Source organism: Artibeus jamaicensis, unplaced genomic scaffold (assembly GCF_021234435.1).
Source record: "Artibeus jamaicensis isolate MK-2021 breed Jamaican fruit bat unplaced genomic scaffold, CSHL_Jam_final contig_1769, whole genome shotgun sequence".
In the NCBI taxonomy this organism is placed as follows: Eukaryota; Metazoa; Chordata; class Mammalia; order Chiroptera; family Phyllostomidae; genus Artibeus; species Artibeus jamaicensis.
This window is the reverse complement of record NW_026521346.1, coordinates 295,831-321,912: the sequence shown is the minus strand read 5'-3', so window position 1 is coordinate 321,912 and position 26,082 is coordinate 295,831. Positions and strand designations below refer to the sequence as shown.

Genomic DNA, 26,082 nt, shown 5'->3' with positions numbered 1-26,082 from the left:
GAGGCCCCCCAGCCCCACCTCCACCTACCCTGTGTGCATCCATCCAGGTGTGGGAATTGCTGGTTGGGGTTCACTCTCCGCTCTCTGACTTTCGGGCCTCTTTGCCGAGAGTGGCACACACACGCTGCCCCTTAGGCCCTCCTGGTGCCCACTGCAGCAGCCTGGACAATCGGGCACTTGTGCCTCGGAGCCATGGCAAGCCCTGATTCAGAGTAAATGTTTGTCCTGGTTCCTTCCAGGGATGGGGTCTGGGGCAGCTGTGGGCTTGCGGGAAGAAGCTGGGCCGGGCTTCAGAATTCCAGGGATGGAGTGCTGGGCCAGTCTGTCACTCGCTAGCTGTGTGAGCCTGCTCAGGCCGCTGGACATCTCTGAGCCTGGTTTCTCCATATGCAGAATGGGAGGCACAAGGAGCACTGACTCAGGTCCTAACCAAGGACATGCATGCCTCTGGCCTTCCAGAATGACCAGCGAGACTGCTTTGGAGGCAGGAAATGCTATGTTCTCATCTCAAATTATGTACTTCTCACACAAACCATACTGGACCTTTATTTTCTGTACTTTAAAAAAGACTTTATTTCATTACTTTTAGAGAGAGGGGGAAGGGAGGAAGAAAGAGAGGGAAACATCACTTTGCAGTTGCCTCTCTCGCGCCCCCCACTGGGGGGCCTGACCCGCAACCCAATCATGTGCCCTGACTGGGAATCGAACCGGCGACCCTTTGGTTCACAGACCAGCACTCGATCCACTGAGCCACACCAGGCAGGGCCATACTGGACTTCTACATTCGTTTTTTATATCAGCCTCTCCGGGACTCCTGCGTATGCATGAGAAGCTATTGCTAGGACCACAGCTTTTACTCTCCAGTGACCAATATCAATCCTGCCTGGCTGAATGGCTTTCCTCTGCTGTTGCATAGCAACCTCCCTTGTCAGCTGCTTGTGTCTCTTCGGCCCTTCCCTGGATGACATGTTTCTGCGGAAGGTGAGCAGACCCTAGAAAAGAAAGCCTTGACAAACCGCTATATGGTAATAGAAAATGTCATGTTCCCATCTCAAACTGACCAGTGCTTTTTACCAAAAACCATACTGGACTTTTATATCCGCTTTTCTTTCCATCTTCTTAAAAAGAAAGCAAATTTTTCTTTCTTTTTATTTTATTTCATCTTTTACTTTAAGTATATTTTATTGATTATGCTATTACAGTTGTCCCATTTTTTCCTCCCTCTTATCCCCCTTTGTCCTGCACCCCCTCCCACCAGCATCCCTCCCCCCTTAGTTCATGTCCATGGGTTGTACATGTAAGTTCATTGACTTCTCCATTTCCTATACTATTCTTAACCTCCCCCTGTCTATTTTGTATCTACCATCTGTGCTTCTTATTCCCTGTACCTTTTTCCTCATTCTCCCCCTCCCCCTCCCCACTGATGACCCTCCATGTAATCTCCACTTCTGTGATTCTGTTTCTATTCCAGTTGTTTGCTTAGTTTGTTTTTAGATTTCTTTTTTCTTAGATAAGTCCCTTTAACATTTCACATAATAAGGGGCTTGGTGATGAGGAACTCTTTTACTTGACCTCATCTGGGAAGCACTTTATCTGCTCTTCCATTCTAAATGATAGCTCAGCTGGATAGTCATCTTGTGTCTAGGTGCTTGTCTTTCATGACTTGGAATACTTCTTTCTAGTCCCTTCTTGCCTGCAAATTTTCTTTTGTGAAATCAGCTGCTAGTCTTATGGGAACTCCTTTATAGGTAACTCTCCTTTCCTCTTGCTACTTTTAAGATTCTCTCCTTACCTTTAATCTTGGGTGATGTCATTACGATGTGCCTTGGTTTGTGTTTCCTTGAGCCCAATCTCTTTGGGACTATCTGCACTTCCTGGACTTCCTGGAAGTCTATTTCCTTTGCCAGATTGGGGAAGTTCTCCTTCAGTATTTTTTCAAATAAGCCCTCAATTTCTTGCTCTTCCTCTTCTCATTCTGGCACCCTGACGATTTAGATGTTGGAATGTATAAAGTTGTCCTGGAGGTTCCTAAGCCTCTCCTCATTTTTTTTTGAATTCTTGTTTCTTCATTCTGTTGTGGTTGAATGTTTATTTCTTCCTTCTGCTCTTCAGAACCTTTCCTTCTTCCTCTCCTTTTTGACCATACCCAACCATTTCTGTGAGCATCCTGATTACCTGTGTTTTGAACTTTGCCTCTGATAGGTTGGCTATCTCTTCATCACTTAATTGCTTTTCCTAAGTTTTGATCTGTTCTTTCATTTGGGCCATATTTCTTTGTCTCTGGCCACCTGTTGAGTTGTAAAGGGCGGTGCCTTAGGTATTCACCAGGACAGGGCAATGGAAGTCACTGTGTTGTGGCGCTCTGTGTGGGGGAGGGGTCAAAGAGGGAACAATACCGCTTGCTTGGCTCTCCGCTGGCTTTCGGTCACTTCCCCCACACTACCCACCAGCACATTGGGCTGGTTCCTCATAGGTAAGGAACCCCTTTTACATACTTACCCACCCCATCCCTCTTGTTTCTAAAACTCCCATCTTCATAATATCAGTAAATGGCACCATTATCCACAAAATACTCCAAGAAAGGAAAGTCATCTACCACCACTGCTTCTTTCTCCTACACTGCACCCAGAAGGGAAACGTCTTTAGCGCTCCAGAGCAACCTGTCTGTACAGCTTTCTCCCCTCTGTCACTCTCAGCAAATTCTGAGTCACATGGCCTCCTGGAATTCTCAGCTCTGTGTCCTTCACTCAGATTGTCCACTGGACTCTGTTTATGTTCAACCTCCTTGTACTGCAGCTTGTAAACACTATCCAGGCAAGAAGCTAAGGGAACTGGACTATCTGAGGGCTAACCTTCATGGTTTTCCTTTTCTAGCTTATCATTGTCCTGTTTGGACTATGATGCCATTATGTAAAGCTTTATAATGTAAAGTTCTTTACATTTAATCTATCTACCCCCAGGAGGTAGTATAATCAATAAAATATACTTAAAGTAAAAGATGAAATAAAATAAAAAGAAAGAAAAATTTGCTTTCTTTTTAAGAAGATGGAAAGAAAAGCGGATATAAAAGTCCAGTATGGTTTTTGGTAAAAAGCACTGGTCAGTTTGAGATGGGAACATGACATTTTCTATTACCATATAGCGGTTTGTCAAGGCTTTCTTTTCTAGGGTCTGCTCACCTTCCGCAGAAACATGTCATCCAGGAAGGGCTGAAGAGACACAAGCAGCTGACAAGGGAGGTTGCTATGCAACAGCAGAGGAAAGCCATTCAGCCAGGCAGGATTGATATTGGTCACTGGAGAGTAAAAGCTGTGGTCCTAGCAATAGCTTCTCATGCATACGCAGGAGTCCCGGAGAGGCTGATATAAAAAACGAATGTAGAAGTCCAGTATGGCCCTGCCTGGTGTGGCTCAGTGGATCGAGTGCTGGTCTGTGAACCAAAGGGTCGCCGGTTCGATTCCCAGTCAGGGCACATGATTGGGTTGCGGGTCAGGCCCCCCAGTGGGGGGCGCGAGAGAGGCAACTGCAAAGTGATGTTTCCCTCTCTTTCTTCCTCCCTTCCCCTCTCTCTAAAAGTAATGAAATAAAGTCTTTTTTAAAGTACAGAAAATAAAGGTCCAGTATGGTTTGTGTGAGAAGTACATAATTTGAGATGAGAACATAGCATTTCCTGCCTCCAAAGCAGTCTCGCTGGTCGTTCTGGAAGGCCAGAGGCATGCATGTCCTTGGTTAGGACCTGAGTCAGTGCTCCTTGTGCTTCCCATTCTGCATATGGAGAAACCAGGCTCAGAGATGTCCAGCGGCCTGAGCAGGCTCACACAGCTAGCGAGTGACAGACTGGCCCAGCACTCCATCCCTGGAATTCTGAAGCCCGGCCCAGCTTCTTCCCGCAAGCCCACAGCTGCCCCAGACCCCATCCCTGGAAGGAACCAGGACAAACATTTACTCTGAATCAGGGCTTGCCATGGCTCCGAGGCACAAGTGCCCGATTGTCCAGGCTGCTGCAGTGGGCACCAGGAGGGCCTAAGGGGCAGCGTGTGTGTGCCACTCTCGGCAAAGAGGCCCGAAAGTCAGAGAGCGGAGAGTGAACCCCAACCAGCAATTCCCACACCTGGATGGATGCACACAGGGTAGGTGGAGGTGGGGCTGGGGGGGCCTCTACCTGTGTCCTCCCAGGTGCAGAGCATGAGCACGAGCTCGGGTCTCAGACAATGCAAAGCTTGCTTGTTTGGGACAGATGTTGACGGGGCAGGGAAGGCGGGTGGGGAGCTGTCACTGAAACTGAACAGGGGAGGATACCTCAGTCCCCCGGGCCAGCACTAGGCACACCTGGAGCCCAAATTCTACATTTTCTGTTCACTGGCTCTGCGGCCTCGTGTAATTAGTCCCTACAGTGTGTCTGTGCCTCAGCTTCCTGACCTGTAAAATGGGGATGCTGACATCGACCTCCCAGGGCCGCTGTGAGAGGAAGACAAGCCTCAGCCAAGATCTGGCTGTGATGCACAAGCTGCATAAAGAGTGATTGAAGAAGCAGATGTCCCCAGGGTGTCTGGAGGCCACAGAGGTGGACCCAGTGGAGGGGAACACAAAGGGAACTGGTCTCCTCTGTTTGCATTTCCCTTGTTGCTACAGACCTCTGTACTTGTGACCTAGGGATCACGCTGGGGGAACCGGTGCCTAGTGGATTCCGGAGCGCACTTGGAGGAGCTTAGGGGAAAGGTGGAGGGCAGAGCCGCAAAAGTGGGAGGTACCGAGGGTAGAGGATTGGGTGGGTTGAACTGCACCACACCGGGTGAGGTCGCACCTGCAGTCAGAGGTGGGGGTGGAAAGGGGAATGTGGCGGGAAGGAAAAAACGCCTCCCCCCATCCCGCCCGCCCACCCGCGGGATCGCCTGCGCGCTGGGGACCTGGCGGACGGGGCTTTTGTTGGGAAAGCGGCGGGCTGGAGGGGGTCTGCGCATGCGCAGGCTGCCAGCCGTGGGGTGGGGGTGTGCGGAGAAAAGGGGCGGGGTGGTAGGAGCTGCTGTGCTGGCAGCAGTAGGCGAGGGTGCGGCTGCGGGGTTCCCGGTGCTGAGGACCGACGCCATTGGAGCCCCAGGGAAGGTAAGGATCCAGCCTCGGACCGGACCGGACCGGACCGGACCGGGAGAGGGCGGGTGGAACCCGGCTCGCTGCGCCACCCCTTCGCGCACAACGCACCCCACCTCCCTGCAACGCTCCCCGCACCCGGGAGCTGAACAAAGCCCAAGCACTCAAAACCCGAACCCCGTTAGACCCGTGGTCCGGATGGGAGTCCCCTCTGCCCCGCCGCCAGACCCAGGCTTCCGGACCCTAACCGTCTTTCGCAGACCCGTGCGCTCTGGGCTGACCTGCCTTAGACACAGGCCCCATCCCCGCCCAGCCACTCCTAGATCACTCCCACCCAGCTGACCACTTTGCCTCCTTCCTGGAGTTGCGATCCTGGGTTTTGACACCTCCGGCGCTCCAAATGGAGCCTCACCTGGTCCAAGGCCCCCATCCCATCTACCCCTAGCGCTCCTGTGTGAGCCCAGCCTGACCGGAATGCCCCCACCCACCCGGACCTCGCCAGAGGCTCCCTGGGATTCAGTTTCCCAGAGCTTTTCGCAGTCCCCATGGGTCTGAGCCCTCACCTTGCATCTTCTCACCCTTCATCCTGGCTCCCTGCTCCAGCCCTTAAATTCAGGCCCTTTGTTTCTCCTTCTCTCCCTGCATCCATCCCTGTTGGGGCTCTTCAGACCCGAGGCCACCAGTCCACCCCTCCATTCAAATCCAGCCACTGGGGTGGGGAGCCTGCCTCCACCTTTCAGTGTGGCCGTCTCCCTCTTACCTCTTCTACCCCTCTCTTAGGGCTCTGTCTCTGACAGAGTCCACCCCAACAGACTTCCCCCCCAACCCCTGCTGCCGCCTAGTAAGGGGCCGGCTGATGGGTGCTGCGCTCCCCCCCCCACCCCGCCCCCAAGAGATCATGCCTCCACTGGATCCCCCACCTCCCCCAGAGGCCTCACTCATCCTTCCTCTCAGGCTGAGCTCTCTTCTTCTTGGGACACCGACCGGCATGGCTGAGGGGAGCTTCCGCTTGGAATCCGAAAGCTACACCGCTGAAGACATGGACGAGGGTAGCGATGAAGTTGGGGAGGAAGAGATGGTTGGAGGAAATGAGTATGAAGAATTTGGTGCTTTTGGAGGCTATGGCACCTTCACCAGCTTTGACATTCGTCTCCTCAGAGCCTTTGGGAGCTTGGGTCCAGGCCTTCACATCTTGGCGGTGAGGCCCCTTCTTGGCCACCTGCCGGCCCTGCCAAAACTGGGAGGGGAGTGGAGGTTTTACGCAGAGGGGAGGGCCGATGGGGCAGGACTGCTTAGCCACTCCAAATGGAACCTTCCCTTTCCTTCTGGGAGGGAGAGGGTCGGTGAGGGTCTTGGTAGGGGCTGGAGGACTGCCCGGTGGGGGGGCTGGCCAGCACAAGGAAGCGTGATGCGAGTGTGTAAAGTTGTCTGCCTGCCTTTACCCTTCTGTCTGGCCTTGCAGAATGAGCCCTGGGAACTGGAAAACCCGATGCTGGCCCAGACTCTGGTGGAGGCACTTCAGCTGGATCCTGAAACACTTGCCAGTGAGGCGGAGGCTCGGGCTGCCAATGCAGCCCGAGCTGCCGCCTCCAACCGCGCTGCTCGGGCCGCTGCCGCTGCTGCTCGGGCCATCTACAATCAGGTGGTCACCAGCCACCCGCTGGCCACCAGCCACCCGCTGGCCACAAACCAGGCCTCCAGAGACAATACCCCACCCATGACATATGCGGTCGAGGCTCAGGAAGGCACCCCGGAGACGACCCTCGCTTCTCCGCACAGCTCCCAGATGCCAGTCAACAGTGACATGGCTGCCTCTGGGGCTCCAGCAACCTCCTCGCAGCCCCGGCCAGCCTCCCGGGCCCAGGAGGCTGCTACTGAGGGTCCCAGTACTGCCTGTGCTTCCTCTCAGGCTCCATGTGCCAGTGAGGTGGATGCCACCCAGCTCAAGACAGTCTTTCTGGGTCAGAATGATGTCTTTGATTTCACCCAGCCGGCTGGTGTCAGTGGCATCGCCTTCCCACGCCCCAGGAGGCCCACCCCGGCCCAAGATGTGGCCAGAGAGGGCCCCAGTGCTGCCTCCCGGGTGCCTCAGACTGCATCTTCCGGGGAGGGGGCGGCCACTCGGCCCAAAACGACCAAGTCTGGGAAGGCTCTCGCTAAGACTCGGTGGGTGGAGCCTCAGAATGTTGTGGCAGCAGCTGCTGCCAAGGCCAAGATGGCCACGAGCGCCCCTGAGCCCGAGAGTGCAGCTGCTGCTGCTCAGAACAGTGCTGAGCCCTGGGCCAGGATGGGAGGCAAGAGGACAAAGAAGGTGAGACCTCCCTGCCTTCTCCAACCCCCCTCGTTCTTCCCTTTTCTCCTCTCCTTTTCCCTCCCCTCCTGTCTCTTCCCTTCCCTTCTCTCCCCCCCCCCACTCTTCTTCTCTCAGCTTGTCCAAGTTTCTACAACACAAGCGTGCTACGTGTCCTTACTGCATGCAGTCACTACCCTCCGGCCTGGAGGGAAAAGAGAGATTGGCTCAGTGCCCGGCACTTAGTAAGCCCTCTGCACATGTCATCTGCTGTTCCTACTGCTCTTATTTCCAAGTACCTGCTCTGGTGAAGATGTTGCCAGGGGCTTGGGCACAGGAAGCTTGGTAGCCCTGGGTCTCTCCTCTCCCCAATGCTACAGTCTAAGCACCTGGATGATGAGTATGAAAGCAGCGAGGAGGAGAGAGAGCCTCCTGCTGTCCCACCGACCTGGAGAACATCGCAGCCCCCATTGACAGTGAGGGCTCAGATGGCCCCTCGACCCCCGATGGCCCTGAGGTCCCAGGTACCCTCGAGGCACGTACTGTGCTTGCCACCTCGCAACGTGGCCCTTCTGCAAGAGAGGGTAAGGAGTCTGCCCTTTCCCTTCTCCCTCCTGCTCCTCCCTTGCTGGCCAGTTTTTTTTGTTTGTTTGTTTGTTTTGTTTTTTTGCACTCTCACCACATGCCTTCACCTCCCCTTCTCCAGGCAAATAAGTTGGTGAAATACCTGATGATTAAGGACTACAAGAAGATCCCCATCAAGCGCTCAGGTGGACAACTGTACCCCATCCCCGAGCTCTGCCCTCACTCCCCCTCCCTCAACCCTCCTCAGTGGTGTCCCCCCACCCCCGCCATCAGATACCCCCAACTGCCAGGCCTTGCCTGATGGCTCCAAGCTCACAGTACACCGCGGGGTCCTGACTGTGCTCCCCTCTGCAGCCCTGGCCCCAGCTCAGCCCGGGTGCTTTCCCACCTCTTTCCTCCTGCAGACATGCTGAAGGACGTCATCCGAGAATACGACGAACACTTCCCAGAGATCATTGAACGAGCAACGTACACCTTGGAAAAGGTGGGTTGGGGGGATGGAGGGCAGCTCTCTGGAACGTGAGCGGCAGGGAAGCCTGGGCACCCTGCAGCCTTTGGAGGCCCAGTGTCAGTACTGCCTGCTCTAGAAGCCTTGCCTAGCTTCTCCACCTGGGAGCTCCCACTGCATACTTCCTCCCCCCTTGTGCTCTGGGAGGTCTCTGGTCTCCCGAAGGGGGTCCTGTTGCCTCAGCCAATGCCAGAGCTCCCAGAGGCCAGTTCCTCTGCGTCCTCTCTTGTTCTGTCGTCCCCCGTGACATTTGAGTTCCCTGCCCAGGAAATGTTCTGGCGGGGAATGGAGTGACTACCTGGGGGACACTCGGCCTGGATCTTTGACCTCACGGTCTTGTTTTCTCCCTCCCCCCTAGAAGTTTGGGATCCACCTGAAGGAGATCGACAAGGAAGAACATCTGTACATTCTTGTGTGCACGCAGGATTCTTCAGCACGCCTCCTGGGAAAGTGAGAAAGGGCAGGAGGGTCGTGGCCTTCCCAGGTGCTGCCTCCCCCTCCTCTCAGAGAAACAGGAAAACAGGGCCCGAGGGCCTGGAGCACAGTGCCCACCTCCTGTTGTCAAGTGATTACCAGCTGGGCCAGGCCTTGCTGCAGTGGGGATTCCACCCCTGCCCGCCCACGCCCCTCCTCCCCCCCAAGAAAGCAGGCTTCTCGTTGCTGTCCTCTTCCTGCTAAGTGCCTGCCTGTGGCTGGGCAGAGTGCTTGGTCCGGGGGCAGCTTTCTGTCCAGTGTGCGCCCCGTGGGCAAAGGGCAGGCAAGGCGTGGATGAGCCTCTGGACACACCTTCGGCAAGCGTTTGCTCCCGCTGGCCAACCCTGTCCTTGGCGGAATCCTGGGAGGGGGGTGTTAGCATCCACACCTGATGGATGAAGTGATGTAATCGCAAGCGGAGGAAGAAGAAGGAGTTGTGTGGATCGGGTAGCAAACCACGCGCAGAGAGGCAAGAATTGCCCTGTAGCGCGTGGAGCGGTCTGGGAGAGGCTACTTGGGTGAGCTGACTGCAGTCTCTGGGGCTAATGGCTGCTGGACAGGATCCCTCTTTCTACACTTTTAGGACCAAGGACACTCCCAGGCTGAGTCTTCTCTTGGTGATTCTGGGAGTCATCTTCATGAATGGCAACCGTGCCAGCGAGGGTGAGTGGCGGGGCCTGCAGGCGGGGGGGTTGCCTCCACCCCCGTCTCACCTTCGCGTTTCAAATTCTTGTACCTCATCTCCCCTGGCAGCTGTCCTCTGGGAGGCACTACGCAAGATGGGACTGCGCCCTGGGTATGATTGGGCTCTCTGGGCTCCCAGTGCCCCTCAGCGTTGTCCTGGGGCACGGGAGGCCCCAGGATTGCAACAACCCGATGGCCTGGTGCAGGGGAGCGGGCGTCCTGGACTAGGCAGCGCGCAGAGGGCCTCACCAGGGTGCATGGCGAAATGGTCCTGAACTCTCAGCCCCCTCTCTGCTCCATGTCCCCTCTCTGTCCCCAGAGGAGATCTAAGAGAAACCATCAGAATTCGGGGCTCCATCAAACCCCTCTGTCGGCCATTGCTGTCGGACCTCTGCTGCATGCCCAGGCCTCACGGGGATGCCCCACGGGCCAGGAAGTTCTCAATCCTGGTAGCGAGTGCTCCTGCCCGCACCTGGGCACTGCCACCGGCACTAGTCATGGACTCCTTTCCTTGCCCTCAGGGTGAGGCACCCATTCCTTGGAGATCTGAGGAAGCTCATTACAGACGACTTTGTGAAGCAGAAGTAAGTACTGAGCGAGTTCCCTTGGTCTCACGCTCATGCCTTCCTCGTGCTGGTCTGGCTGAGGAAGCCATTTCCCCAGTCCTAGGTCTTAACACTGGAGGGATGATGGAGTCCCTGGGGTGAGTGAGTGCCAGGGGCATTAGAATGCCCCCCCAGGGCATTCTTGGGGAGAGGGGGGCACACGTTGATGGAGAACAGGGTGCAGGGTATGTTACAACCACCACAGCATCCAAGCGCCTGCCCTGCAGGCTATAGGAGAATATCCCCGGCTTTACATCTCAGGAACCTGGGGCTCGAGAGTGGAAGTGTGAGCACGGTCCTTGCTGGTGAGGGGCCCATTCAGGCCTGGAGCCAGGCCCTCCGGACTCACTGGCCAGGGCCCAGCCAGTCCTTGGTCCTGGAGAACGCATGCGCACTCACAGGGTCCTGGGCGCCGGTGAAGTACGCAGCTCTTGGCGGACCGTTTCTTCCCTTCACAGTCCTTTTCCGTGGTGGGCTGCCCCAGGGCTCAGCCGGGCCACAGGAAAGACGCTGTGGCGGGGTGTGCTCAGAGCAGGGGGCCCGAAGCAGTGGCCCCACGGTTCGCAACACACACCCGACAGGAATCCAGGGGTCATTGTGACAAGGGGCACAAAGCTGTGGCCTTACCGTGGACAAACCCCCTACGTGTGCCCCTTCCCCCCTCCCCACACACAAACACACCTCCCCCGTGGCTGCTGGGCAGGAACAGACAGCCCAGGGTTTTGAAGGCCTCAGTAGTGCAAGCAGAAAGCCTGGGTAGTGAGCTTGGGGGTGGGGCACCGGCCAGAGGGGTCAGGACAGTTCTCCTGCAGGAGCTGAGCTGCTGCCTTGGGACTGGAAAGGGCCCCCCCTGGGAGCCATTAACACGACAACAGGTCTGCCTGGCTGGAGGCAAAAGTTCCTTTTCCTCTCCCCTGAGGTACCTGGAATACAAGAAGATCCCCAACAGCAGCCCACCTGAGTATGAATTCCTCTGGGGACTGCGGGCCCGACATGAGACCAGCAAGATGAGGGTGCTGAGATTCATCGCCCAGGTACCAGAGAGCCCCTGCTGGGGGCTGGGGGCTGGGGGCGGGGCCAGGGCCCGGGGCCAGGGCCAGGGGCTGGCACTTCCCATACCTTGTCTGTTTCTCAGTCATGGGCTCCTGGCGCCGTTTGTGTGTCCAGTGCGGACACTGAAGCTCAGAAAGGTGCCTGGGTGACTTGGCCATGTGAGGGATGGGGCGAAACCCCAGGCCTGGTCCAGAACGAGAGGAGCTGGACTCCAGTGGTCTTCATTTTTATTGTGATCGTGCTCGGCGCACAGGAGGATATACAGTGGGTAGCAGGTGCTCGGTGGACATTCGGCAGCAGTTAAGAATGATTGCTCTTACTTACATTGCAGTATCAGAACCGAGACCCCCGGGAATGGAGGGCCCATTTCCTGGAGGCTGTGGATGACGCGTTCAAGACGATGGATGTGGATATGGCTGAGGAGCATGCCAGGGCCCAGATGAGGGCCCAGATGAACATCGGGGATGAAGCTCTGATTGGACGGTGGAGTTGGGACGACATACAGGTGGAGCTCCTGACCTGGGATGAGGATGGAGATTTTGGCGACGCCTGGGCCAGGATCCCCTTTGCTTTCTGGGCCAGATACCATCAGTACATTCTGAATAGCAACCGTGCCAATGGGAGAGCCACTTGGAGAGCTGGCATCAGCAGCGGCACCAATGGTGGGGCCAACACCAGCATCCTAGATGGCCCCAGCACCAGCTCCACCATCCGGACTAGAAATGCCGCCAGAACGAGTGCCAGCTTCTTCTCCTGGATCCAGTAAGGTTCTCGGGCATTAAATGGGACCCTGGAGGGTGGGCCGGGAGGGTCTGTGAGAAGTCAGCAGGAGGCCTGGCACGCACGGGGAGGGGGAAGCAGTTCTCTCTGTGTGGACAGACCCTTCTTTTGTTCTTGATATCCCTCACCGTTCCATCTGTATTTCCGTTTGTTTTTGCTCCCGTGTCCTGTGTTTGCAGACAACGCTGAGGAAACGCAGCGATCACTCGTCCGGCCAGAGTGCCCCCTCAGACTCCGTGTTCACATGGCAGTCTAGGCCGCCTGTGCCTGCCCATCGGAGACGGCGTGCAAGACGAAGCTCTCTGCGCCCTGCTGCTTTCACCGTGTGCTGTTGTCGTGCTGTTGTGTTTTTGGTATCGGTGTCACATTAAAGTTGCAAAATGAAGTGGGACGTTTCCTCCATTGCCTGTGCTCTGAGTGGCCTGTGGTCAGCTCTCTGGGATGGGGTCAGAGGGCCTGCCTCTACCGAAGAGGCAGGCAGGGTGCTGCGAGACCGTGGGGGCACCTGTGAGTGTGGAGATCGCGAGTTTCGAGAGGATTCGGTCCACCTGGTTTCCCGGTTTCCTACTGGGTGCTGCGCCAGTTAGACGCCCGTGGAGGGGGCGGGAAGCAGGGGAAGGGGTGGGGTGGAGGCTATGGGTTGGCGCCTCTGTCCCTCCCATCCAGAGGCAGGATCCACAGTCTCCGCCCACCAGGACACACCTTCCTGTCCCCATCTTTGCAGGTGCTGGCGTCAAACTCTTTCATCATCATCCACACAAGCGCAGGACCTCATCCCTTAGATAAACCCCTAGGGACAATGAGATGGGTCTCAAGGTGACATCCTCTCCCCTCCAGCAGGCAGAAGGAGGATCCTTGTTGCTGAGAGTAGATTTAATGAAATCAGAGCTGCTACAGACCTCAAAGCCCATTGCCTGTGGCGGTGACCCAAGGCTTGCTTAGGACTCAGGAGCCCTTGAGTAGAAGCGGGGCCGTTCCAGTGTGGTCAAGGCCAGGCCTAGGTCCCGGTGCTTTCAAGGGCTGGGTGATGCCTGCGGAGGGTGCGGCTGGTTCTGCAGTGTCTCCGGTGGACCACAGTGAGGGCAGGGACACAGAAGTGCCCTGGGAAGAGCTCAGTAGTGGGCAGGGACAGTGTCTGGAGCTTCCCCAGGTGCCCTGGTAATGTCTGCACGTAAGGGGGACAAGGCCCCAGGTGAAGAAGAGGGCCCGAGTAGCGAAAGGGCCCCCCCTGCCCTCCCACTTGACTCTTTTCCCCTGAGAAGACCTTCTCCTCTCTTGGCCAGGCCTGCATCCTCACCTAGACACAGCTACATAATTTGCCAGGTGCAGTAGAAAATGTCAACGTGGGCCCCCTTGCTCACCAATTGTTCGGAATTCCCAGAGAACCAACAGTGGAGCCTTGAATCACCCGTGGAGCCCTTGTGAGTGCGGGGTCTCATGGGACCACATAGGTCTCACCCCCAGGAAACCGGCTCTGGCCGCACCCCCTCCCTTAAAGACAGGCTTCAAGTGGGATTCTGTCTTGTTGCTCAGTGCTGTCATTTCTGCCTCCCTGGCTGCTGGGTCTCTGCTTAGCCAAATGGACACTGATTCCGAATGAAATGAAGTCCCCTTTAGGTTTCCAGGTGCGTGGCTTGAGCTGTTGGGGCGAGGGGCGAAGGGTGCCTGGGACCCCAGCCCTGGTGTGATGAAGGATGATACGTGGCATTTCTGGTACCTTCCACCCGGGAAACTCCCGGGACCCTGTTGTGCACACAGTAGGTGCATGCCTTCTCGCGGATGAATGTGGGGCCATCACAAAGGCCACAGGTGTGAGTCGGAGCGAGCACTGTGTGCAGAGGGGACTTGAGATACGGCAGCTTATCTGGGGGGCAGGGAGGAGGCTGGAGGGCCCTGGGGAATGCAGCCAGACTGTGGGTCCCCCAGGACGGCCAGGCTGGTCACCTTGGAGGTGGCCTACGTCCTCAGCCACAGGGCAACCTGGACAACAAGGCAGGCCTCCCACCTCCCCCCAGCCCCGCCCCAGCCCCGCGCCTTCCACGGGCTCCCGGGCCACAGAGGCCCACATCACCTCTCCCCAAGCGTTTCCTGAGAACCTGCGGTGCAGGAGGCCCTCGGAGCAGGTGTGCTGGTCCCCGGGCAGCTCCACAGCATTTGCCCCCAGCTGGGCCTGTGCCCTCTGACTCCTCTGGCTCTTGTCGACCCACAAGCATTCCTCAGTTCCCTCGTGTCCAGTCATTGACTATGATGCATACATTTTTGCGAGTATTCCCTTGCCCTTTCTTCTATGGGCCTCCTACATGTTGTCACCCGACATCCCCCGCGGGGACAGGATGATGGGGCCCAGTGCCCAGATGAGGAAAGGGAGGCTCTGAGAGTCAGGACACTCACTCTGAGGCACAGAGCTGGGAAGAGGCAGCGCCGGGCCTGGCACCCAGAACCCTCTGAGTTCAGATATGTGCTCCGCCCACTGCAGGCCGCTGCCCCTGCCCCCAGGGGCTCCCGCACGGTGTCTTGGGGGTGACACCCCTGCACTCAGCACTCTCTCATGACACCCAGTGGCCCGCCCTTCCACACTGCCCGTACCACTCCCCATCTCCCTTCAGGAAGCCAGAACCGCTCGGCTCATGGCTTCCCGGCCCCGAGGTTCCTCCTACACAGGTTAGGGCCCTGCCGATGCCCTCCCAGGCCCCGGAGACATCTGTGTCGGCACTTTCCTGGGCATCCATCCTGCTCCGCCTCCTCATCTTTGTCACCATCTCCGTCAGGCCCTGGGCCTCACACTCTGGTGCACTATCTCTTTCCCACCTCGCTGATACTCTGCGGGCGTTACAGTTCCTCCTGCCGCACAGGGCGGGGCAGAACAGACTCACGGTAGGGACCCCACTTTGCCTGAGGCCTCTGACCCTGCTCTGCCACCGCCTGCACCAGTGGCCTGGCCCTGCCTTTTCTCTCTGTGGCCCTTCGAGGTCCCACCTCTCACAGCATGGGACTGGACTAGGCTACTCTGAGGGCGCCCCAGCTCTGTGGTCCAGTGGACCAGCACTCTTAGCCACCTCATGTCTCTGGGCCTCAGTTTCCTCACCTGGGTAACAGGGGTAGGAGCATGCGCTCAGCCTGCCTGGCTCAGCTCCCAGGGCAGCTGTGAGCAGCTGGTGTGGCCCACGCATGGAAGCAGGTAGGAGGTGGGTAAAGGAGTGTGCAAACAGGGCACGCGCCTGGTGAAGACGGGGAAATACTGAAGAAGTGGAAGAACACCCAAATCAATGGACGAACACACCATGGTCATGGGCTGGAGTCTTTAGCATACTAACGATGTCAAGTCTACTGAAATTTATCTATGGATTTAGTGCAATTCCAATAAAAGTCCCAGCAGGATGTATTCCAGATACAGGTGAGCTGAATCTAACACGTCTTTGGAAACTAATAGAAAGGGCAATGGCCAAGACAATTGGCAAAAAGGAAGAAGTGGGAGGAATCACATGACCTCATGTGCAAACTTATAAAGGCTACAGCAAACGAAAGTCAGTGTGACGATGGTGAAGGGATAGGCAAAGGAGCAAGTAGATCAGAGGAAGCGTTGCAGGACTCGTCTCGGCAAACACGGCCCACTCTAGACACCGAAGCAACGCAATGAAGAGAGGGTGGCCCTTTCGGCCACTGTGTGGAAACAGCCAAAGGGCCATCTGAAAGTAAAGGGACCTCCCGATGTCGCCCCCATCAATGCAATGGAAAAAGAAATAAGTGAAAGGACCTCAGGCCTTCTACTCGAACTCTAAAAATAAACTGTAGACATAACTCAGCAACATAAAACTGTAAAATGTTTACCAGGAAAAATAAATTCTTTGACCGGGGGTTTGGCAAAGATGCTTCACACGTGACACCAAAAACCCCTTTTTCCTCTGTGAAAGATACTTTTCAGGATTTGAAAAGACAGATCCCAAGCTGGGACAGTGTATATGCTAATTGCTTATCGGACAGAGGTCTTATAACCAGAATATAGAGAGAAGTGTTAAAACTCAACAATAAGAGCCCGGGCTGGCAAAACTCAGTGGATTGAGCGCGGGCCTGCGAACCACACGATCGTGGTTCGATTCCCAGTCAGGGCACATGCCTGGGATGCAGGCCAGTTCCCAGCAGGGGTCGCATGAGAGGCAACCACACATTGATATTTCTCTCCCTCTCTCCTTCCCTTCCCCTGTGAAGATAAATAAACAAAATCTTAAAAAGAAACAAAAAAAACCGCTCAACAATAAGAAAATTTCACGTCTGGAAATAAACATATATTTATACATAGTGTTCATATCCACACATATATTTATATATTAATATATTTGATGTATTAATATTCAATAACACAGACACACCGTTGCCTATTTATTATATTATATTTATTAAAATTTAATGGTATTAATATATTCGGTATTTGATTTAATATTTTATATATATATATATAGTTGGCAACAGAGCACATGAACAGATGATGTTCAACCTCACTAACTCTCAGGCAAATGCAAATGAAAACTAAGGTGAGAGACCAGTATTCCTGTACTAAAAGTGCTAAAACAAACAAAGGGAGGAAGGGAGGGAGGGAGGAAGGAGGAAAGAAAGGAAGGAAGGAAGAAAGGAAGGAAGGAAGGAAGGGAGGGAGGGAGGGAGGGAGGGAGGGAGGGAGGGAGAGAGGGAGGGAGGGAGAAAGACAAGGAATCCAAAAACCACCTGACAAGAACCAAGGATATTGAGGACAGATAGCATCTGGCTTTACCACATGTTGCTGGAGGAAAGGGACAGTGGTACAGCCACTCTGGAAAACAGCTTGATTGCTTCTCGCAAGGTTAAACATACTACTTAGCAATGCGACCTAGCAACTACACCCCAAAGGTTTTTCCCTGGAGTAGTCGAAACGTCAGTTCTTACAAGTACTTGTACATGCTCTTTATAGCAGCTCTATCCATAACCACCCAGAACTTGAAGCAATGCAAATGCCCTTCGACAAAGCCTGTTATTGCCATACAACTGTACACTATTCGGTAGTACAGAGGAATGGAAGACTGATACAATCAACCACTGGGATGATACTCACAATCATTATGCTTAGTGATCGAAGCCAGTCTCAGAAGGTTATGTTTTCAATGGCTCCATGCCCATGACTTTCTGGTGAGGACAGAGCAATCCAGACTGAGAGCAGATCAGTGGTAGCATGGTTAGGTGTGGAGAGACTGTGACTCCAAAGGGAAAGCACTGCTCACGGACTCCATGGGAGTATGGAGATGTCCTGAATCCTGCATTGTGTCGGTCACTCCAGGATTCTGTACATGTGTTACATGTCCTGGAACTGGGGGTCCCAAAGAAGTCTATGTTACTGGGTATTAATGTAAATATAAAGTGAAAGAAATAATGGTGAAGGGGTTTCTTTCCCAGTAAAATAACAACAAAACACTATTAGAGTTGTACACCTTAAGCCTGAACTATAGAAAAGTAGTGAGTGCATGTCTTTAGGATGAAGGAAATCCATACCTCACAGAAGCCCAGGTCAACAGAAAGAAATGAATCGGAATAGGAATGGTAAAAAACAAATGTCAAAAACGTGTCTCTTAAAAATGACTGTCTTTACAAGGATGTCCACTTTCACCACTTCTATTCAATATAGTATTAGAAGTTTTGGCCATAGCGATCAGGCAGGAAAAGGAAATAAAAGGCATCCAAATAGGAAAGGAGGAAACAAAACTGTCACTGTTTTCAGATGACATAATAGTGTGCATGGAAAATCCTATAGGCTCTACCAAAAAACGGCTCAAACTAATTAATGAATTTGGCAAAACAGTAGGATACAAAGTCAATATCCAGAAATCAAAGGCATTTTTGTATACTAACAATGAATCAGCAGAAGCAGAAATCAAGGAAAAATCCCATTCGATATAGCAAAAAGAAAAATAAAATATCCGGGAATAAACTTAACCAAGGAGGCAAAAGACCTGTATGCAGTAAACTACACAGCACTGAAGAAAGAAATCAGGGAAGACACAAACAAATGGAAACATATACCTTGTTCATGGATTGGAAGAATTAACATCATCAAAGTGTCCATACTACCCAAAGCAATTTACAGATTCAATGCAATATCTATTAAAGTACCAATGGCATATTTCACAGACATAGAACAAACACTTCAAAAACTTATATGGAACCATAAACGACCCCGAATAGCAGCTGAACTTTTGAGAAAGAAGAACAAAGTAGGAGGGATCACAATACCTGATATCAAACTGTATTACAAGGCCACTGTCATCAAAACAGCCTGGTACTGGCATAAAAACAGGCACATAGACCAATGGATTAGAACGGAGAGCCCAGAAATCAACCCAACTCTCTACAGTCAATTAATATTCAACAAAGGGGGCAGTAACGTGAAATGGAGTAAAGATAGCCTCTTCAACAAATGGTGTTGGGGGAACTGGACAGCTACGTGCAGAAAAATGAAACTTGAGCACCAACTTACACCATGCACCAAAATAAATTCAAGGTGGATGAAAGACTTAAATATAAGCCGTGACACCATTAAAGTCCTAGAGGAGAACATTGGCAAGAAAATCTCAGATATTCCACGCAGCAACATTTTTACCGATATGTCCCCTAGAGGAAGGAATATCAAGGAAAGAATAAACAAATGGGACCTCATCAAAATAAAAAGCTTCTGCATGGCTAAAGAAAACAGTATTAAATGAAAAAGACAACCAACTGTATGGGAAAACATATTTGCCAATGATACCTCAGACAAAGGTTTAATCTCCAAAATCTACAAAGAACTTACACGACTCCACTCTAAGAAGACAACCAACCCAATTAAAAAATGGGAAAAGGACTTGAACAGACACTTGTCCAGGGAGGACATACAGAATATCTAGAGACACATGAAGAGATTGCTCAATATCGTTAGCTATCTGAGAGATGCAAATTAAAACCACAATGAGATACCACTTTACACCAGTCAGGATGGCTATCATAAACAAAGCAACAAACAACAAATATTGGAGCGGTTTGGGGAAAAGGGGTCCTTAGTTCACTGTTGGTGGGATTGCAGACTGGTGCAATCATTATGGAAAACAATATGGAATTTTCTCAGAAAAATAAAAATCGACCTGCCTTTTGAGCCAGCAATTCCACTGCTAGGATTATATCCTAAGAATCCTAAAACATCCATTTCAAAGAACCTATGCACCACAATGTTCATAGCAGCACAATGGACAACAGCCAAGAGTTGGAAGCAACCTAGGTGCCCATCAGTAAACGAATGGATCAAAACATTGTGGTATATATACACAATGGAATTCTATGCAGCAGAGAGAAAGAAGGAGCTACTACCCTTTGCAACAACATGGATGGAACTGGAAAGCATTATGCTGAGCGAAATAGGCCAGGCGTTGAAAGACAAATACCATATGATCTCACCTTTAACAGGAAGCTAAACAACAAAACAAACAAGCAAACAGAATAAAAAGAAAGACACTGAAATAGAGAACAAATGGGCAGCGACCAGAGGAGGGAGGGAAGGGAATTTAAGGGGAAAAATGGGGAGGGATTTTGAGAAACAAGTATGAAAGACACAGGGATGAGGACTTGGGGGGGGAAAGGGAGGGAGGTGGGGAGACGGGGCAGGGGGGAGGCTGAGATGGGAGAAATAGACAAAAAACTGTACTTGAAAAATAACTAAATAAAATTTTTAAAAAATTTTAAAAAATGACTGTCTTTAAAAGTTAACTGAATGTTTTCAAAACCAGTAACAATGCCTTGTGGGACATATCACCTGTCTACATAAAATGTATGGGGACAAAATCCAATGGGTGGGAATGGGGAAATAAAGGCATACCATTAAGGTTTGTACCTTGTCCCTGAAGTGGAAAGTTGTTATTCGTAGGTGACATACCTACATTAAATGGCATGCACACACGCAATGGAGTGTTACTCATCAACAGGAAGGAATGCAATCTGGCCATTTGCAACACCATGCATGGATCCACAGGCTCTTATGCTACATGAGATAAGTCAGTCAGAGAAAGACCGATACCGTATGGTTTCGCTCTCATGCAGCATCTAAAGAACAAACACAACCTAAACAGACTCATAGAAACAGAGACCAAAGAGATGGTTACCAGAAGGGAGGGGGTGAGGGGATGGGTGGGAAGAGGGAGGGGAATGTAGTCCATAGCATTTTGATATCTATGTGTGGTGACAGGTGGGTACCGGGAATACCTGGGGGAACACTTTGTAGATTACGTGGACGTTGTACCACGATGCTCTACACCTGAAACTAATGCAAAAATGACACTGAAGGTCAACTGCAACTGAAAGATGAAATGAAAAAGAAATAGATTCTTCGGTGATTTGTATATTAAGCTATCACTTAATAACAGAGATCATTAGAAAATCCCTGATATGCTGTCAATGCAGACACACTCCTATAGAACCTATAGCTCTAAGGAAAAAAAATCACGTTGAAAGTAGAAAATATTCTGAACTGGCTATTATCAAAAACTTGGGAGTCCTCTGCCTACCCAAATTAGTAATCTCTCCTCTTGCGATGGTTCGGTTACCCAGGTTAGAATCTCCTGCATCCACGGGAAAATGCAAGATGCCAGCAGTTGGTACACCAAATTGGGCCAGGGATGGAACTTTAGGTCGATTTTTCACCTAAATTCCTACATGGGGTTTGGATGCCAGAGGTTCCAACATCTGTAAATGTGCTGGTTCATTCCCCTCCAGAGAGGAAGTGTCTCCTCAAACCCCAAAGGGTTTGGAGAAAGGAATTTGCCAGGCCCCTGGGAGGCAAGAGGGGTCCCGGGTACCGAAATGTGTGCTGTTGTGTTTTTTTTTTAACTCTGCTTTGGAGCAATCATGCAACTCCCCCATCACCTGCAGGGGCGTGTGCCACTGCCAATCGCACAGAGGTTTGCTCTGGGGCACCCCTCGCTGCTGGGTTGGGATTAAGCACTCTTGGAGCAGCTACCGGAGATATCACTCACCCAGCTGCCTTCCGTCTTCTAATACTTTATCAGTATTGTCTCCTCAACCATCCTTTTTGCCCCTGTGGGGTTAGGCCTCTGAGAGAAAGAATCTAGCCAGGAAGCAGGGAGCAGGAAGACAGGGAAGAGGAAAGACTGAGGAAGAGAATGGATAAAGGCCATGAAAAAGTTGTCCCTGGGGAACATGATAGCAGGACCAAGTCCACTGACAAGACGAAACAGCTCCTCACCATGTCGAGGTCTATTCGTCCCTCACATCGCAGGGTGTGGGCATTCGGTTGGACTCCACGGTCACACCTTGGTTAGTGGAGGGCAGGACACCATCGGCGAGAGTCGCATCTCGCTGCAAACAATGGAAGATGGCAGTTGCCCCCAGTGTAGAAGGGAAGGCGGTCACCTGGCAGTGAGAGGATGCTGGATGGCAGAAAAGGCAAATGCTAGTGACATTTCCTTCACTGAGCTCAGCATGGAAATTAGTTCCCTTATTGTTCGCACCCACGGCTCCTTGTCACTTAATTTCACATCACTTATCATAATTTGCAATGAAACAGCGATGTCTGAAATTAATTTTGTGATTGCACTGACGCACGAGGCTGGAGGCTCCATATTCATGGCTCCTGCTAGGCCTGTCGCAATCGAATGAATTAATTCTTAGCCACTCCATTAAGAAGGTGGCTAGGGGCTGGGGAGGGAGGATGAGAGGAAGCACAAAGTATAAAGGGAAAGAGGATGGAAAAGAGGGCAGAACGCGGAAGGGCCACAGTGAAATCTAAGCAGGGAGAGAAGACGTGAGGGAGAAGGGAAAACAGGGTGGAGACACTGAAAGGCAATGCAGGGAGGGGTGAGGGAGGGAGGGAGGGAGGAGAGTGGAGAGATGTGAGGGTGATGACCTAGGTTGGCACAGTCATGGCAAGCCTGACCCCGCCAGCATCCTGTGTGCCGACCAGCATGGTGCAGAGGATGAAGTGGGTCTGTGCGTGTACGTGGATGATTTGTGTGTACCGATAATCACAGGTATCCTTGTACCTGTGGACATGGTGAATTCTTTCAATGGGAGTGCTGTGCTCAAACCTATTCTCCCAAGGGCCTCTCTATCAGAACCGCCTCTGCTTTTCTCCCACACTCGAATGCATCACTTAGCTGCAGTTCCCATGGTAACCTTCGGTATCTATTTCCCGTCATGTCTAGTAATTATGCGTGAGGCACACAGAAAGGTAAAGAAATGCGTGTGCTCTGCCTTCCTCCGAGGTACCCAAGCCCCTGTCTCGGGGAATGAGAAAGCACATGCTGACATCCCCCTTGCCCTGTGCCCACTGCCTGGCGGAGGTGGACAGAAACTGTAGAGCAGCCCAGCACACAGCTAGAATTTCTGCACCTTCAAGAGGCACCCGCATGGTCGGGAGACCTCGGCTGCTTACTCCCTGGCCACCTTCTTACCAACACGGTCGGTTGACCTGCAAACCGTGCTCATGGACTCCATGTACTGCTGCACAACCCATTTCCCCTGTTTCCACCCTGTAGCCTCTATCACAGTCTGGGGCCTTCCAGTGTTCTGACACAAACCTCGGTTCCAACCAGATTTCAGCTGCGCTGCTCCCAGAAAAGTCCCCTGATCTGCAGTAGGACAACGCCCTCCTCTGCTCTTCCGCCTGGGAGACCTCTACCCAGACCATGAGAACAGGTAATAGGGCTCCCACCTCCTGCCCCACCCCTGTTTTACCAGGACCTTGGGGAGACTCAGGGGAGGGAGGTTTCTGCCAGTCTCCGGATTAAAACCAACCAACCAACACACTGCGGAACTAAGAAGACATCCGTTCCATACCCCATGTGCTAAGTCGCAAACTTTCCGCTTTGCATTTTCTCCCGTTGCTGAGGCCACAGGAGCAAGATGCCATGCAGGATGTGAGACACCTCCCTGGGCACCATCGTGTGAGTTCAAGCAGCTCCGAAGCTGCGGGTATGTCCCCATCGACTGTTCCCTTCTCGTCCCAGTATTGCGAATTGTCTCTGGAAGTCCATTTATCCAGCCTCACTTGCTTCCTGGGTCCCAGCTGTCTGCCATGTCCCATAGACTGGAACTTCTCCGCCCCCAAATACTTAAGCAGTATCATCTCTCCTTCAGCTGAAAAACCCGCACTGGCCAGAACCTAAAGACCGTGCATTCTCCTGACCTTGGCGTCCTTTTCAGACACCCAGTCTGGTTTTAGAAAGGCCTTCTGCCTCTGATCCATTGCCAGTATCCACCTGCCACCACCCTCCAGGCACTCTGTGCCTCACACATCTCTCGGGGGACCCCAGACCTGCTTGGATGCTGGTCTCTGTCTGAATGTGCAGGAGCAGAGCCCCTCACAAGTAAGACCAAAAGGGGCAGTAATGTGAGGAAGGCCACTCTTTGCTCAATGCCTTGCTCTTTTGAATCTTCTCCAACACCACTCTCGGACTTGATGAGAGCCGCAGATTTTAAGGACAGGCAAAAGGTAACTAACTAGAAGGCATTATGATATGGAAGAAAATGAGCGGGAAATGGTGGCTAAACTGCAATGCTCCCAGAGAGCAGGGAAAATCACCCATCTTCTGCTTCCCCGCCCCCCTCCCCCGCAGGTTAAGGCCTTTGGGGAGATTCCATGCTGGGTCCATCCCTGTTCATAGCTTATCTCCTCTGTCCTGAGGACTTTGCTTTTCTCCCCCAAGCCTGAAAATGAGAAAGTCCCCTCCATGAATCTGCCTCATTGTGCGCATTTCTGGTTTTTCTTGACAGTGGGTCTATCCACACCTCCACCCCTCTCGGAACATACAAAGACACACAGACACAATGACCCCCGACGAACAGATTTCTCAAATTGTAAACTGGTCAGTCTATATTGAGCTCCAGTGCACGTTCCGGATCGCATGGACTTCAAACCTCATTCCCTCATCCTCTGGCCGCTACTCTTTGCTAGTCCCTCATTCTCACCTTGGCCATCCACCAGGCTGTAGGCTTCGGCGTGTCTGTAGTAAGAGTATGATGGGGGGGTGGTGGGCTAGTGGGTCATCATCCTAACAAAAGCAGCATATCCAGTCAATCTAAACTTCATTCTCCCCCTTTAAATGTTTAACCCTTGCCAATGACCACTCTTTCTCTTGGTCTTCATATCCTCTTGCTCTGGTGACGATTCTCATCAGCACACAATCACGCTCCACTATTCTCCATTGGAAACGAATACCTTCCCTTGATGCCACCTCCCTACCAATCGTTGTTCCATATGCCTGCTGCCCTTCACAGCAAAACTTTCCTGATAACTTGTCGAAATGGGGCTGTCCCCACTTTCTTACCTTCCCCTCCAGCAAGCCTTGCATCCCCTCCTGTCCTCTAAACTGCTTTTTTTCTTGTTCTCCTATAACCTGCGTGATGTCAAATCAAAATAGCATGTTCCAGCCGCTCTTCAGCTTTTTAGTAGCATCGAACATTCTGCCTAGTTCCTTTTTTCTTGCACTCTTCTGGGTTTCCTAAAACCACCCTCTTCTGGTTCTTCTTCCACCTCGTGTGGATTTAAGTTTGCAACTCATTTTTTTTTTCTCGCGGCTCCTCTTCCTCTGAAGTCCTCTACAGGTTAACACGTTCTAGGTTATGGCTTTGGCCTTTCTTTTCCTCCTTCTGTGTATTTTCTAAGGAAAGTTTTAGATCAGCTTGTACAGAGTAAATACGTACAGCTGATTGTATGTTAGCCAGCCCTCAATAAAGCGGTCCCAAAATGAAATAAACTGTTTCTTTTCTCTTTACGGTTATCGTGAACAGTCACATTGGCCAACCTCTGAGGAATCAGTGTTTTAGGTTAGGGACAACAGAAAAGTGCTGAAGACTGCGCAAACAACAAACAAAATCTTACTCGAGCAGATCGGGTTGCACACACCCATTGTCCATAAGAGAGATGGAGAACAGGGTCGGACAGCAAGCAGATCTGTGTGAGCCAGATTTAGAACCAATCACGCAGGGCGCGCCTGAGGAATAACCTAGTTTTGACATTTGGGTGTACGATACTGTTCGTCTGGAGGACAGGTTGCTTTTGAGGTTTCTGCCCCATGTTATTTCCTACTAGAAACCTTTCAATGTATTTATTTTGTAAATAATTTAAAGACAATTCTATCAGTTTTACACTGGCATACACGCGTGCATATATGTATGTAAAGCCAGCAATGTATTAGGAACATTTTGGATGTTTTCAGAAATTCTTTCTTCTTTTTCTTTTTATAAACTTTATTGACATGCAAGTGAAACACCGCAAAAGTCACCCTTAAAGTGCACAGGGCCACGGATGTGGGTATATTCACAGAGCTCGGCAACTATCGCCTTAGTGTAATTTAAGAGCAGTTCGTCTTTCCAAAGAGCCCAGTGTGTATTAAGGTGCTTCCTATCCCTCTCTTTCCTCTAACTCCTGGGAGCCTCTAATTTATTGCGTGTGGCGAATAGTTCGTATACGTGGGACTATACAATAGGTGGCCTGTTTTGACTGGCTTCTGTCACTCATCGTAATGGTTTCTAGATGAATTGACGTTGTAGCATGGATCAACGCTTCATTCCTTTGAATGTCCAATAACATTGTACTCTTGGCATATACCGCATTCTGTCTATCTCTTCATCAGTTCATGGGCATTGGGATTGTTTCCACTTTTGGGCTACGGTGAATAAGACGTTATGAACACTCTTGTACGTGTTTTCGCCTGACGTATGTTTTTGGTTCACTTAGACATCTCAGTAGATGTCTAGGAGTGGGACTGTGGAGCGATCGAGTAACTGTACGTTCAACTCTTTGAGGAACTTGCAAACCCTTTCCCAGAGTTACTGTGGCATCTTCCAATTCCATCAGAGATGTGATAAGATTCCCGTTTGTTCACATCCTTGCCAGCATGGGCTATCATCCACCTTTTTACGTTTTAGACACCTTAGTTAGGGGGTGTGATGTGGTATCTCAATGTGGTTTGATTTGCATTTTCCTAATGGCTAATGTTCTTGAACAT

At 51.9% G+C, this 26,082-nt stretch overlaps 1 protein-coding gene and 1 non-coding gene across 3 annotated transcripts; both read left to right on the top strand.

Moving 5' to 3' along the window:
* The first annotated feature begins 5,015 nt into the window (after positions 1–5,015).
* Positions 5,016–12,452, top strand: LOC119055509 (melanoma-associated antigen D4). Of its 2 annotated transcripts, XM_037153733.2 has the most exons (13): positions 5,016–5,103; positions 6,043–6,286; positions 6,551–7,399; positions 7,759–7,962; positions 8,085–8,148; positions 8,368–8,447; positions 8,830–8,921; positions 9,529–9,608; positions 9,699–9,741; positions 10,151–10,213; positions 11,154–11,268; positions 11,619–12,049; positions 12,247–12,452. In XM_037153733.2, exons 2-13 carry the CDS (start codon positions 6,077–6,079, stop codon positions 12,254–12,256), a joined length of 2,241 nt encoding a protein of 746 aa, XP_037009628.2. In that variant the 5' UTR covers positions 5,016–5,103; positions 6,043–6,076; the 3' UTR covers positions 12,257–12,452. The 2 variants fall into 2 exon arrangements, 1 of the variants encoding a protein (XP_037009628.2); XR_005083705.2 differs by lacking the exon at positions 12,247–12,452 and having other exon boundaries at positions 9,949–10,213; positions 11,619–11,705.
* LOC119055540 (small nucleolar RNA SNORA11) lies at positions 10,752–10,883 on the top strand. Its single transcript, XR_005083714.2, has one exon. It is a non-coding gene; the product is annotated as a small nucleolar RNA SNORA11 (small nucleolar RNA).
* Positions 12,453–26,082: the final 13,630 nt, after the last annotated feature.